The sequence below is a fragment of the Ostrinia nubilalis genome, chromosome 3 (assembly GCF_963855985.1).
Source record: "Ostrinia nubilalis chromosome 3, ilOstNubi1.1, whole genome shotgun sequence".
NCBI lineage: Eukaryota > Metazoa > Arthropoda > Insecta > Lepidoptera > Crambidae > Ostrinia > Ostrinia nubilalis.
Window position 1 is genome coordinate 6,717,511 of NC_087090.1, and position 16,529 is coordinate 6,734,039.

General features: G+C 36.3%; 1 protein-coding gene across 4 annotated transcripts in view; it reads left to right on the forward strand.

Moving 5' to 3' along the window:
* Window positions 1–16,529, forward strand: part of LOC135087757 (uncharacterized) — a 175,221-nt gene that overhangs the window by 72,920 nt on the left and 85,772 nt on the right. For all 4 annotated transcript variants that reach the window (XM_063982536.1, XM_063982537.1, XM_063982538.1 and 1 more), the window contains 2 exons: window positions 3,342–3,397; window positions 6,043–6,100. In XM_063982536.1, coding sequence (XP_063838606.1) covers window positions 6,057–6,100 — 44 coding nt within the window. In that variant the 5' untranslated portion in view covers window positions 3,342–3,397; window positions 6,043–6,056. The remainder of the gene's footprint in view (window positions 1–3,341; window positions 3,398–6,042; window positions 6,101–16,529) is intronic.

Below are 16,529 nucleotides of genomic sequence, written 5' to 3' on the forward strand. Positions count from 1 at the left end.
GAGGATAATTCTTTAAATATTTTAGGTAGGTATGTACATACAGTTGTATTATTTCAGGTATTTAAGATGAGCTGATGATGAAAGGTCAAACAACATAAGTTAGGAGTTAGATGATACTCAATACTCATTTGTTGATACATACATTGACACATGATACATTGATACTTTTTAGTTGCCGATATTTAAAGTAGGGAGCCTGTATTTTGCTAGGAAGATTATTTACACTTGGATTGTGATTAAGACTATAATTTTCCATTACAAAATGGAAAATTATAGTCTTAATCACATTAAACATAGGTACTGTCCCTCTTCAGTGACAATAACAAGGACTAATCAACTAAAAAGCATGAAAAAAAATAATTTTAACAAAAAAATTAAAACCGACGCCAACAATCACTTAAAAGTAGAAAATAAGTACGTCGTTATTTATTTATTAGGACAATATACCATGATTAATATTTTTGGAGTCGGTGCTGGTAAATTTAAAACCATTTCTTGAGCTTGGCACTAAGATATGACCGACTGACAGCATATTTTCTAATTTTGGTGCTTTAATATAAATTTTGGTGTTCTCTTAATTTTGGTGTAAGGAAAATCTAAAAAACTACTGGACAAAATTTAATGTCTTAATCATTTTAGAAACAGTATAAGTTTCCAATAAATTTGATCTATAATTAAAGAATAAAAATACACAAATAACAATTTCCACCAAAATTAGGCAAAAATATGCACTTGTTGAAATTCACCCATAGTGACAGTGGTTTTTTACGAAATTTTTATTTACCTACATAACATCGCATTTCAGCTGATTCGGGTGTTAATATTTTGTTTTGTTATGAAATTAATTTGATACTTGTTGACTAAACAGCTAATAAATAATAATTAACATGCTTAACTTACAATATCTATACGAGTAATAATAACACATTTTAATATTATAAAAAAAAATTTCACACTTTAATGTAATAGGTATTAATTACAACAGCCTAGTTGTGTGTAATTGATGAGCACTCAACTGTAAAACAAACAGCCTGAATTTTATACAAACGACATGTAAGAGTCATAAAAAATTTTATTCTCACGTTACGCGATGCTCGTTATACAAATAGCATTTTAAATAAAAGCTCATAAAATTACCAGGACATATTATTTGTCTCTTGAAAATATCTAAAACATACTTTGCTTGTAAACGGTTTATCGCCCGAAAGGCCGACTTCAAAACTTGGTGTTGGCTGTTTTGTTGGCTATAAAGTGTTTTATTACAGCCACAGGTGTGACGTGAAAAGCCGCAATTCCATGTGATCGTAAACGGGCTTTTATGTGGCAGATCCCGCGGCCCTAGAATCGAACGAACTCCTAACAGTGCGAACCGATTCATCAGATTTGACAAGCGACTAGTTCGCAGACTGGTCACGGTTATTGGGAAATAAGCTTGCGCAATGATCCGCAAATAGTTAATCTCCCCAAATACGGATTATTTTGCATTATAGCGTGCCCATCATGGTAAATAGTTAAACGGCCAATAAAGTTAATTCCAGTCGCAGTTTAAACCGACTGACAGTCACTGTACACATCTACAATGCGCCTTTCCAAATTTATACATTAAGTACAGCCAGGCCTGGCTCACTCCGCGCGGTACATCCGATAATTACCTACAGCGAAGCGCCCCGCTGGCGGGTATTATATCAGTCGAGTCGAGTGTCACGCGCGCGCTCGTCAGGACGCTGGCGTGCGTTGTAGTATGATTATAATTCTATGATCGAAGTATTATTTAAAAATGGACATAAAGAGAAAGAAATATTGTGCGGCGTTCGTGTTTAAATTCGAAAAGTAATCTATCGGATTTATCTTTTTTTTTCGCTTCCCAAAGATGCTGAAAGGTATGTTGGCTATGTAGGTAATCAATAATTCTTAGGATAGTATAGGAACCTAACCTACTATGACTACTGCTCAGAATGCGTTCGTTCGTTTCAGCCAAATGAAGTCCACTGCTGGACAAAGGCCTCTCCCAAGGTTTTCCATAATGAATGCATACTTACCTACATACGTACCTCATTACAAATAAGTAGATTAATTATTTTTTCACTAGACAGCAACCCTAACAGCGTAAGAAGAGTTCAGAGGCACGCGATAGAAAGAGACAAAACTTGTAGGTGAATAAAATTGTAGGTACGTAGTAGTGCTGTGCGAGCTGAATTCCACTGTATCGCGTCGTAGCAAGACTCGCATTTATTTAAATCGTCTTGCGGAGTAATCCTTCTGTACCTGTACTATTACTTATTCTGTGGTACAGCCTTACGTTTGTAGGTACTGTTACTCTCTAAAAATCCAGCTACCACGTATTGGAAGACGAGGCAGGTCCACTCTGTGGAGTGTGGACCGACGATCTGGTAAAGGTCGTGGAACAAATGTTGTTGCTTATGATGTAAACTATCTAGTCCTGCGAGGTTACCGGTGATTTACAAATAACCCTGTATTTATTCATATAAACCGGTACAACCATTAAAGCCACTTACCTACTGTGGTTTTCTCTACCTATGTTCCTCTATACTAAACCTTTGAAAGCTTTGAATTTTTTCACGAGAATTTTCGATGAAAACCTGAATTTTTTGATGTTGGTGCTCGCATCGTTTTCAGTGATTCGATGAAAGAAATATAAAAGTTGAATAGAGTGCCTGACTGAAGTCGTAGTGCTTGTAGATCAGCGAGATGCTGAAAATATTTATTTTGTTAAATCGTATATTATCCCTACCACTACTTTTATACAAATACTTATGTACTTTCAAACCATTTATATCAATTATTATGTATCTGTTACGGTCAAAGTGATAAATGTGAAAATTATGAATAATCGCCGGTTATTATGAATAATTACCGCATGATTTGGTAAATGTGATTAATATGAGGTCATTTATGTGTGTATAAAACTAAATAGGCGGCTTAGGGGTGGCCCAAGGGCCACCCCCGCCGCACCTTAACCTATTTTTCACTTTGAATCAAAACAGTATTTTATAGGCATCATGGAAAAGTATTATTATGCAAGAAACATTCCAAACTCATTATGCCAAATTATATTAATATACGATATCAAAACGTTCAAAAGTTTGGCAGTACATGAGCACGTACACAAGATGTTGTTCTCTTTTATGAAATTTGTTAGTACTAAGGTTTAATTATTAAATAATCACTGTTAAATGTGATTAATTTATCACTTTTACCGCGACTGTCGGTAATTATTCATAATAACCGGTTATTATTAATAATTTTCAATTTATCACATTAACCGTAACATATCCAGTGTTAATGATATAAATATTCAAATCGATTTATCTTTGTTACAGGAGTCTGGAATGATCCAAACTACTAAACAGTACCGACCTCCTGATCGGATGTCTAGGTAAGACTTTAAACTTTTGTTTAATTAACGTATGAGTATTTATTTCTTTCCACACACATTTTCACTATCTTTACTGGTACTTAAAACCTAATGCGATAGCATAACTTAATCTACTTACTTAGTATAATTACTTACTTATTAATCATTAATAAAAATCGTGTGAAAATTTGAGAAAAGTGAAATTAAAATTAACTGTAGCTTCTGATGACATTACCTAACTTTGGCAGAAAGAAGCTAGGTATTATTTGTAAATTGAGAGCACATTTCGTCTGTGTGAAATGTGTCATTAAAATGCCTTGAACCGCCCATGCATGATAAATATTTTAAGTTTGTGAAATGATGTCTCTTTTGAAATCAAAACTTTAATACAATAAGAAAATCTTTGCCACGATACGCAATATCAGGCAAGGTGCGGTCCCAGGCTCTTCGTAACATTTGCATGAGGTTTGTGCAATTTTTGTTTTTCACACAAACAATGGAATCCGCATTTTACGACTTTGTGTACCTATTTTCTTTTATGTCAGTTTATGCGCAAGGTTTCCCATGCTTATAATAAAATTATAGATAGGTACGTATTATTTTTCAAAAGATAAATCAGAATCATGTACATACAAATACTACTTACTGTATATTACGTTACTTTATGAGTATAGGTTTATAGAAGGGACTTTATTTTAATTTTAAATGTGTAAAAAATACGACACCAACTGCGTAAAAAGCGAACTCAAAAGTTAAAAACAAGATGACTTTATGTTTGACGATGAAATTAGATGAATACGATAAGTAAACATTTGCCTTTGGAGGCATGATGCAACCATCTTCACATGAAGTTTTTACATGGTGATTCGCATTCTAAAAACTTTTGCTCACGATACAAAACTTGATGTTTTGTGAATGTTAATTTCATACACAATTTCGACGTTGTATCAGCGTAAATCAGCGTGTATCGTACGCTCGCGTCGACAAGTGCAGTAATGGCCGGATCGCGTGTGCCTCCAAATTATCACTACTGCGCGATATTACTTGCCCAAATGAAAGCCCGCGACTAACCGCGCTTGTAATCCACTTAAAACTTCATATTTTTCTCTATGCCTAATACATGTTTAAGTAATGAACATTAAGTCACGCGAGATGTTAAAAAGCAAATTGTTACATTAGAGGTCCGTTATAATGTCGTTAAGGACGTTTGAAGATTACTAATTAATATTAACTAGTTAACTATACATAAAAATAGAGTGGGCGTCTGCAGGCACAATAGATTAACTAATTAAGTAGTAGCTGATTGTATCTTAAAGGATTTGGCACGTTCGGCATGACATCATCATCATCATAATTCAATTCATGAATCCTAAAAATATTTGTGTACATGACAGACTGTTTTAATATACATACATAGAGAGCTAAACAAGTTAGACAACCTACTCGTTCCTACTAATACTCGTACCAAGTTTAAAAGCTCTTTAGCTTCGCGCATATTTCGCTTAATTTAAATAAATCGTTGGGCAAATAAGTTATTTTCAGTGTAATTTGGCGAGACGAATCGCTCCAAAGTTTCCTTGAAATTTATCGGGGCTCCTCATTGTGTACCTATCGCAGTGGCTGTCGCAATTTAGACGCTGCGAGGCTTCCTTCGACGTGAAATATTCTCAACTGGTCATCTATCAAGTGCTTTCGTAAATAGCTCGTTGATTAATTCGTTAAACTGCTGCTTTTGTCCGGAAAGCGCGCGAACACAATGACGCGATTATAAATCGTGTTGCAGCGATAAACGATATTTTCAACAGATTTTTATACGGCACCGGTGACATGATATTTACGTTTATTCAAAAGACCTTTTAGTTTATCTTTTACCCGTAACTTAACAAGTTTAAATAGTAAACTTACATGATTTCTTTAGAACGCAGTAAAGAATATTAATAGAAGTTCTAGAATATTATTTTCCTTTTTAAATTTAATTTATTGCCTTAATTAACCACTTGAAAATAACGGCTGTCTGGCCTGGTAGTTTGCATCGTACCGGGAGCCGCAGGTTTGAATTCCACTGGAGGCAAAATTAGATGTCAATATGATTATCACGTTACCAATCGACGCTACCAATCGATCAACATGGAAAGCATTGGGGGAGGCCTATGTTCAACAGTGGGCGTCCTATGGCTGAAATGGTGATGATGATGATGATTATCACGAGCGTTTGTCTGGCGTTATGAACTTTTATATCGATTAATATGTATTGAATTGAATATCCGCTGTCTAGTGCTGGAATTGCTTTGTTTCAAGCTAGTTAATAGGTGTGAAGCGATTTATAATTAATTTATATTAAAAAAGTGTTAACACGGCTTTGTTCCTGAGTTCTTACATGCGTAGATTATTTTGTTCGTGCAAGGTCAAGTTTCAAACGCAATTTTTCATTGAAATCCCCAGAGAGCACGATCAGTCTTCAGCGGAGTTGGTCTTCGCGCGTAATTACAGCGATTAGTTCGAATTTATAAGTGTATTTTTTGCGGCATCACCAAATGACGAGAGCGGTTAATATAATTTAGTGAATCATCTATCTAATAAATAAGGGTGTTTCCGTATTTAGTGGGTGTAAGGATGCGGAAAAGGCTCGTGAGCGTCGACATTAATGGATGGACTGGTTTTTGCAGGCGGTGGGCGTGAGATGGCACGCGCGGGCATGCTGCACAGGGGAAAAAATGGAGCAGAGTGAGTACTTGGCCTTTACTTGAACCCTCCACCAATTAGGGGGTGCCGTTTCTGCTGCGTTGTGTTCGGCACTAATTTACTACGCGTACAAATAATACAGATTTATTGCAGTCAATACTTTTCAATCAACGAGCTAAGTTAACGACAGCATATATCAACCTAAACTTTGTAGCACCTCAATCAGTTGTGGTACAAATGCTATTATATCAGACATGTGCTGCCGACTGTGAATGATTATTATTAGAATTAATGAAAATATATTTTTAGGAATCAAAGTTCAATTGTTTGATAATGGAAAGGACTCTGTGTAATTAGCTTTTACCGCAGATAAACGGCATCCTCTAATACACGCTGCTCAATAATGCTGCGCTTAAATCAGTGTTTCGATTTGCCACTCGCATGCTAATCGACCATTATTGCTGCTAAACCAGCTAGTTTACACTGTTATATTGAATTTAATTTTAACAGAAACGTGTTCTGCGTGTTACTTGTAATATTATGTTTTAGCCGTGACATAAAATTAACAGCTCGACTAAAATAATATACCTAACTAAAAAGGTTCTAGCAATTTTATTAACGACAATTTAATATAGAATAATCTACGGTTTCATAATCCCTTATGAATTAGGAGAAGACTGTCCGTTTATATTGTTGACGGTAATTCCGGAGGAAAATGAGCATTGTCCCGAGCGGCGAGGACAAGAAATAACATAATATTCCACAAAATTGTCGTCCTACGTCCGTCCGGCTTTCTCAGACTGACATGATTTAGCACTTAACCTAATTGACGTATAACACACATGTACTTACAGGTTAATGTTTCTTTAGCTTGCATTAAATGTGACCGATCTCGCTACATACTTCTAACGTTAGCTGTAGATACCACGTCAATATTGACGTAATTTTGAATAGTTCAATATTTACTGGGTAGTAAAACTTTAGTAGTCATCTATTATACAACCCTTCTACAACACGTGTTCTCAGAGCTTATTATACCGGCATAAATAGAGATACATGTATAAAACAGAGGTGGCGCAGAAACTCGCACGATTGCCCTTATCGCAAAGTACTTAGGGCGGTGGGCGCGCGAAGGGCGCGGGCGCGGGCGTCAGGTGCAGCCGTGATAGGGCAATTACTTATTTTAATATTTTTAATGTCAGCCCCCACGGGTAGCCGGCTCCTTTAACTTTCAAATAAAGCTGTTATTCTTCAAGTGTCATGATACTAATACAGTTACAGAAACAAATTCTCTGGTGTAGCAATATTATAGGTATGTCAATTTCTTCGGTAACTTATTATTTAAACTGAAACAGGAAGCTTTGTAAGCTTTGTTTGTACAAAGCGGAAGTTTTTATTGTATCTACAAGAAACTTCCAAACAAAAACTGTTCAAGAAACAACCTGCACATAAAACAAAGGAGGTCGATTTCAAGCGTGTCTTACGAATGGGGCGGATAGTCGCAGAGCAAGTTAGTTGCAGCGCGTGAGACCCGCAGTGTGCCGTGTGCGAAGCCATCCATCTTGTCGCGTCGAACTTCGAGCCGACCCGAGCTCTAGGGCCCTTTGCTGTGGTCGCTATACATTAGGGAATTTAGCACGGCCAATTTTCGAGACTCAGACAGGCATACTACTTCATTATTCAATAGCTTAATATAAACTGACGGATTTCAAACACGCCCTCTGAAAGCTCTACCACGCTGTTACATTTTAACAATGTCTAACTACCTACAACAATTCATCTTCGCTTTGATCCGTAGTGTGCATTTTCATGAGCATCCTAATATTAGAATTTGGAAGTTAAACTATGTCTGGTTAAGTACGCCCTCTAGTTGGTGCAACTTTATCATTGTTCGGAGTGCCCGCGCCGAGGCCGCTGGTGTCCGCTGCCCCTTCCCCGTCCTCGCCGCATTTTCTCACCTCACTCGCACTCAACCGCCTAGACTAACTTTAAATTGTTAGTTGCAACTTCTCTTTCCACTCGGGTGAACTTTATTTGTTCATTGCATACCGCTTCCAACTTCTGATGACAGTTTTGAGGAATACAATTTAAATAGGTATTTCATTAAGATTGTTATCGCGGTCTGGCGCGCAGCGTTTGGGTACTTTATGAAGCACGTGTATATAAGCAGAAAATGAAATTAATATTAGTTTATATGAACTCCGAGAACTATACCACATATACTGTACTTGTACTAGTGTTATCACGGGAATAATGTATTCCTATACCAAATTAGGGCCTAAATGTTGCGCGCGGCGACGTGTTGCCAAGGCGGGCGCAAACGTGAACGGTCTACTGGGAATACCTACGATATTTGATTTCGTCTCCGCCGGTGATCCGTCACTCCCAAGGCCTCTTACTACACGTAATAATACGTTACAGTACACAAGAGGTATAGCTACTCCATATAGCTGACGTTATAAATGGAAGCCGGAATACGGTAGCCTATAAATATGCCCATCGTATTTGGATGGTATTCGGTTGTTTTAGTGCAGTATTCAGCAAACCATCAATCCAGTGCACTGTAATATAGTCGGGCAGTATTATTTACGGTCGAGCGCGGCCGTAAATCAGTATCTTGCTTTTATACGTAAGGAAATAGCTCATAACTTTGATTGGCCTCTTCGGGCCGCAAGGTCGAGCCTTCGCACGACCTGATTGTGTGGGTCAGAGTGGATCGTCAGACACTCAAAGCATTGCTAGAAATAAACTGTTAGGCAATAATATTGTAGGTTCATTCTAAAACAACAAACATTTTCAGTTTGAAAAATTACTGAAACAAATTAATTTAAAAAAATTAAAAAAATGGATAGGTGGTTAGGTTTACGAGTACAAGTATTACAAGGCACGTTATTTTCGGTATATTACGCATCGAATTTACCTATTTAATTTATTTGTTTGTTTACTTATGGCTCACAAAACAAGTTACAGTCATATTTAATTAGATTAACATTGGTGTTATAATTTATCAAATCGTGTCATCAACGGAACGGAACGTCAATTTCCTCCACCGAGTCTTACAGGCTTACAATAATGAAGCTTCAGAATTCGCTTTGCTTATTCTGTCTCACAACAGGAACACCTAAAATTAGATGTCTAAAGTAGTTCCAAGTTAGGTAGGTTTCAAAGTAATTAATTTAATTAAGACTGCCACTGTTGTTGTAGAAGATTTATAGATACTTAGTGGCAAAACTGTAGTGAATTAAGCAATTAAATAGATCTTGTCTGTATTTTTGTTTGATAGTAGGCTCTGGTTTTGGACAAAAATAACAAAATTGACGGAAGTTAATCAAACAGACGCCTCACTTTTCGCCCAGCTCTTTCCTTCCCTCTGACCGAGCACATATGAATCGCCCGCACCATCTTACTAAGTATAGACAATTTATCCCGATATTGATACGCGGCTCCTTGAAGAAGGGTTCCATTATAGATTACTTTCAGTCGTTCAGAAGTGGGTTAGTGTCCCGTAAAAGTTTCCGCGAATGTGGTCCGGCGGCCATTAGGCGATCAAAGCGCCCTCTAGCCGAGGGTCCTCGCGGGCTCTCGGAAAACCATGCGTTTGTTTTTATCCTCTAACTCAATTACCGTATCCGCTACAGTAATTATGGCCGTTCTTACGGGGCTTTTTAATACGACCCATTGTGCTACTCGACGTTTTACGAGTATTTGTAAACCTATGTCTGTTAGCGGTGACAGTTCTCAGTAAGGTAGGTGAGGTGTAATTAGTATCAGCTCAGTTGTGTTTACTTGTAAAGAGACAATACTGTATAATCCCTAACTTTTACAAATAATTAAAAATACAAAGGGTGTTACTTTTCCTAGATTAAGAAAGACACAATATCTCTGAAGACTGTTTATTTGCTTATTTTCCTTCTTTTTCTTTCTTACTCGGGGAAAAAAGGTCATACAATCAGATAAACATAATCAAATTAAGTAAATAGCCACCACTTATGGAAGTAGCTGATAAGGTTTTGGATTAAACTAATCACAATGATGAAGTAAATTTTTTAGAATGATTTAATTCAATGATTTTCGGCTAATAACTATTAGGTATATTACTAGACAAATACCTACCTACTAAAATTATTCTTCTTTCAAGTTAGCAGATTTTTTATTTGGTTTATAATTACGCCAACTAGTTATGTCAATGTTATTTCTGATACATACATGAATATCTTCAATCCCAAAATTATATTTAGGTCACGAATCACTAATGCCTATTTCTAAATTTAGGCTTAGCTGCCCGATTAGTGACGTACCTGGTAAAGCCAAATGTCAACAGAAGTCACGAGCACGAGCTCTTATTATTGACATATCGCGTTCCGGCGTACCTACCTCGTAATACCTCCTGAAACGCTATCGCGAGAGCACACTTTACAGTCGTGGAAAATCAGTTGTCAAACCGAACCATTTTGCTACGGGTGTTGCACCGTGCACGTATTTTGAGACACAGAAAGAAAAAAAAAACAAGAATCAATTGTTCATTATTTACCTTTATATCAACGGTCTGTAATAAATGAGTAAGTACGACTTCCAAACATGACAGAAATAACATTGGATTTGCTATAAGTAGATCTGAAGGGTACCTTTAACGTACTAAAAATATCGAATAACCTTTAAAGCATTGTACATTTTAGCTAAACTTAGTGTTAAGTATTCAGAGATTTTAACAGTCGGCTGCATGGCTATTTACAGTATGCCCCTTTTGACGTATGCACAGCCAACTTTGAACGAAGCCTGCAGCCTGCAGGTGTATTCACCTCTGATTTCTAGGAGACGAAAATAACCACTACGTCTTGTAGAGTTGGAGATAGGTACTGATGAAATTAGTTATTGATAAAAGTAATTAAGTATTTATAATGAACATTTTAATGTTTATAAAAATGTCATAATAAGCAATATTAAACAAACAAAAAATCCTTTTCCACCATACATAAGTTATGTTTACATGGGTATTTTATCCGCTCTTCAGTACCAATGAGCTCAAGTAGGCACCTATCTGGGAAGCGCTATTAGCAATTTACATACGTAACCACTTCAACTTAGCGTAGTGACCCTTTACCAGGAATGCACTTCATCCAGTCAAGTGATACCAGAGAATGCCAGTCTCGGTTAAAATATTATTATGAAACGAAAAATAAATACTTTACTGTCGTAAAAAGTCGCAGTTTGGCCTGCATGAAATTCAGTTTTTCAAAACAACTAGTATAATTTTGGACACTTTTTGCTGTTTCAAAATAAAAAAGGCTTTAAGCCTACTTCAATCGGATTCAATTCAAATACCAGACATACAAAACAAAAGATCAATAATTGCCCATTCGCTAAAGCGTAGCTCCTGCCGCATCTCTATTATTTTGTTTTAACGATAATGGATGTTGCTGCAAAACAAAGGAGCCTACGTGACGTGTTATGAATTTGGCTAATCCAGCGCGGAACGTAACGTAGGGTGCATAATTTAGCGTTTAATTTCTTACTCCACATTCCACACAAAACAAATACAGCAAACGTATGAACGTAAAAGCAGGCGTGTGGAAAGTTCATAAGCGAGCCTTCCTTTACGTTTCACAGGCGCTAGTAAACTTTATTACTGTATTCAATTTAATATAGTGTGTAAATTAAACATGTTATATTACGCAGTCAAGTTGGTGGCTTAAAATAATTCATTGTCAAATGTGGCTATAGTTCAGTTTAGCTGTTACTTACATAATACAATTATTTTTATTTTAACTAATATCATTTAAACTGTAGTCCATAAAGTTTATTTCGGTACATTTCACAAATGCTACTAGTGAAATTAAATGGAGAGTCCTATATTCTGTGGTGGCTGTAATGATTTAATGATGTTACCGCAGATGGAATGGATATTGTTGATTCGCACATTATTAACACCAATGGTTACCCAAGCTTTATCATTTAATTATGGTAAGTGTCGACTTATCAGCAATTTTCACTCCTACACCAAAACTATTTTGAGCTGCACCAGTATTGGATTAGGATTTAGTTATTTTAAACACAGCCTTGAATATTGACGATCGTTGAGCAATTAAATCAGGCTTAAAGGAGCTTTGTAACTTCATAGTTAACTTGCAAGTTTTAATTACTTTAATAACATTCCGCTTATCCCCCGTGTCGGGTAAGGTATCCGTCATGTAGTGTGACGGCGACGACAGGAAATGCAAATTTCGCCGACTCACCCGGAAAGCAATTACTGCCAGGCCACCGTACTCCGTCTCTTGATAGCCTGCGCTTCATAAATCTATAAGAGGAGATAGATTGGACTGTAAACCTGAAGTTTTTGAATAAAAACTGAGACTATTTTATCCGTAGTAGGTTAAAAATGTTAAAGTTGAAATGATGAAGTATCCAGTTTTTTTTAACGATACGTTATAACAAAACAAAAATAGACTTCTCCAAGTCAAATAATATAAAAACTTATGAAGATAAATGGAGAACGCATTAAGATGTTAAGATAAATTAGTAAGTAGGTACTTATTTTATATCTGGGGGCACGGCAGTGCCCCCACCAAGTCGAGCAAAAAAGCGGCACGGCCGTACCATCCTTTTCTCGAAGCAATTCAGGCCATTTTCGACCGCCTGTAACTTCGTTGTGGATAAAACTAGAAGGCTGAATTTTCATTAGCTATGCAGGCATTGTAAAGACACGGTATATTTGAAATTTCATTCAATTTGAACCAGTAGTTTAAGAATTATAACGGGTCAAAGTTACTTAATTTTGTCACTCACTGACTCACTGACTCACTGACTCACCGATCATCAAAATTCTAAGGCACTTCTAGCAGACCTAGAAGCTTCAAATTTGGAATATAAGTAGTGTTTGGTGTATGAATCAAGGAAAAACTAAAATATTTGGGGGCACGGTAGTGCAACCGCCAAGTCGAGTAAAATTTTTCAATTTCGGTCCAGTTTTCTAGATACATAACTGCTGTCTACAAAATACAAAAAGAAATGAGATTTGGGGGCACGGTAGTGCAACCGCCAAGTCGAGTAAAATTTTTCAATTTCGGTCCAGTTTTCTAGATACATAACTGCTGTGGTTCTATATTGGCTCACATAAAATTCTGAGTCCTATTCTTTGTCTTACTACCGATTTGTGTTCATAATAATCTCTCTTCATAATTTTATTTTTCATACTTTTTTTATTCATACTTTTTTATTACTACCATCGGAGCTCATAACAGTTATTAATCATAATTTTTTTATCAATACTGTTACTACCAAGAACCATTTAAAATACATAATTTTTATTTTCAGATCTTTTTTCTTCATAACATTCATTGATCATATTGTTTTAATTAATAATGTTGTTACTAAGAACATACTTCAACTCATAATGTTGTAGTTCAGAATAATTTACTTTATAACAGACATACTCTTTAAAAAAACCGGCCAAGTGCGAGTCGGACTCGCTCACCGAGGGTTCCGTACAAACCTGCAAGGTTTACAAAGTTCGTTCATTACGACAATCGAGTCATAACTGGTATTTTTATTGCAAAATGAAATTCATAAGTTTATATTTATTAAAAAATATATATTTTGTAATGTAACTAAAAATTTAAGGTTTTCGGAATTTTTCCTTCATGTGTGCTATAAAACGTTGCTTCATGCCAAATTTCAAGATTCTAGGTCGACTGGAAGTACCCTTTAGGTTTTGATTCCCTTGCGAGTACTTGCGAGTTTCAAAATATGCAGCTTAAATTGCTGTTTCTTTTGATTGCGTTGACATAGAAGTTTGATTTTGTTACAGCTTAAAGGTATTATAGACCTGAGTATTTGGTATGAATTTCAATTTAATACCTCTACGCGTTTATGAGGAAATGGGTAGTAAGTTTAAAATTATTTAAAAAAAATATATTATGTGATTTAACTAAAAATTTATGGTTTTCGTAATTTTTCCTTTATCTATGCTATAAGACGTTGCTTTGTACCAAATTTCAAGATTCTGAGTTCACGGGAAGCACCCTGTAGGTTTTGATTCCCTTGCAAGTGTCGAAAATTTGCGGCATAAACGGCTGTATCTTTTGATTGCGTTGGCTTAGAAGTTTGATTTTTTCACAGCTTCAAGGGACAGTAGACCTGAGTAATTGATATAAATTTCAGCTTCATACCTCCACGCGTTCCTGAGAAAAAGGGTCTTGACAGACGGACGGACGGACAACAAAGTGATCCTATAAGGGTTCCGTTTTTTCCTTTTGAGGTACGGAACCCTAAAAATCATATATAATTTAATAGAGTAGATAAGCATGCAGAGCATGCAGCATGCATTTGTATCTCCTCGTCTCCGGCGCTGCGGGATGTGCAGCCCTTCCGCCCTTGCGTAACGAGGCTCAGGCACCCACGCTTGCTTCCGCAGCTTCGGCTTTTTGGATCGCCATCGGCGCCTTCGGCGCCTCGGCGACCAGCCTCAGCCGCTTCAGCTCACCCGGGCGCCTGAGCCTCGTTACAGCGGGCGAGGGCTGCCCTCCCTCCGCGCCTCCGGCTTTTAAATTACACTCTAGGGGCAGGGCAGACAAGACTACGTGGAGTCGGTTTTGCAGCGATTCGTTTCTGTCACGTTAGTTTTGTGGCACAAATTTTTTTTTATGCATAACAAGGCATGTATTTGATTATTGCCTGTTTTGGACCATTTTATATTAATTTAATGTTAGAATACGATTTAATACGAATACAGACATCATGATTTTCAATAATATGGATAAATACACTTATGAGTAATAAATTTATGAAAACAAATATTAGGATACATCACATTTATGAATATTATAGTTATTTATTCGAATGATTATGAGTTTCGATCATTAGTATAGAAAAATATATGAAAACAAATATTAGTAAAAACCAAGTTTATGATTAGTGATATTATGAATATCAATGATTATGTTTTTAAATATGTAGGTTTTAAATTTTTTATGAAGAATGATCATTATGGTATCAAATTGTATGAGAAATATTTTCGGACCTCCAATGATAGGAATTGAAAAGTTATGTAAGAAAATGCGCTACCAACTGCTGTCTACAAAATACAAAAAGAAATGAGATCCCATCAAAAACAATACTTGTCAAAAAAACCAAGTCTCGCAACTCAGTTGTTCTACGGTAAAAAGTTGTGAGATCCATGTAATACCAAGTCCAGGCCAGGAAATCTTTAACGTTTTACATAAATATATTGACTTGGCCATCGCATGAAAACACGTGTAAATTAAATTATTAGTGCGATGGCCAAGTCAATAATTTATGTAAAACGTTAAAGATTTCCTGGCCTGGACTTGGTATTACATGGATCTCACAACTTTTTACCGTAGAACAACTGAGTTGCGAGACTTGGTTTTTTTGACAAGTATTGTTTTTGATGGGATACTCTCTTACTTATATCTTTTTCAGTCATAATAGAAGTATGATTCTGTGTCTGTTAGTATTTAGTAGGTTTACTATGTCAAATGTCACTCACAACACATTTATTCAAAGGTACGCTGGTGAATTACAGTCAATTTGAAAACAGAGCGCAAAATCTATAATCTCTTGGAATCATCGTTTCCGAACGATTCCAATTCCACCGATGGCGTACAAGTGATTTCCGTCGTATGATGGCATTTTCGTTATCAATTACTGTATTGGTACGGGTGTTAGCATACATTTTGCTATATCTATGCTTAATTTTGACATTTTCTCTTCAATACCTTAATCGTAGGAAACTCAGTCACTGTTATGTTGTGACAACCTCTTTTTAAAGGTTAAGTAGTTACTATAAAAAGTGTGAACAAGGCAGATAAGTATGATCACGTTTTTATCGTATATCATAATGGTCTTTTATAGAACATTCTGATGCAAGTACATACCAACAACTACCTATCTAATATCGCGTATAAACTTATCATATAATTAGGTAGAGGTAACTTTTTACATTGTTCGTTGCGTAGGTGTACATAGGTACTCGTAGGTTGGTTATTTTAGTTTTAGTCCGATTTAATTTGAACCTGATTTATGTTTTCGTGCCGTTTTCAACAGGTTGTTCATTAGGGGTTATTTAATACTTTAGACTGAAAATAACTTCTTATTTCCACGCTTACATATTACATTCGGGAAAAGGAAGCTTTACATAGGCCAGAATCACAGCAGCTACGCGTTTTCATAAGGTCGCGACGGGCGAGATAGAAAATAAGGAAATTTCTGTTTACACAGAAAGGAAAAGGGCAATAAAAATCTAAATATTCGCTGGCAGCGAGGGGTTGGTCAATTTGTTTAGGATCTCAGATGTTGCCTCACTTGACGACGCCGATGTGCGTACCCTACTCTCCTTTTGTACTCCCAAATAAGCAGCCATGTTAAAGCGTTATACAAATACCTATCTTCTGTAAGACCATACTTTAACAATGTGTACTCGAACTTGGACTATAATGGATGAACATATTCTTAA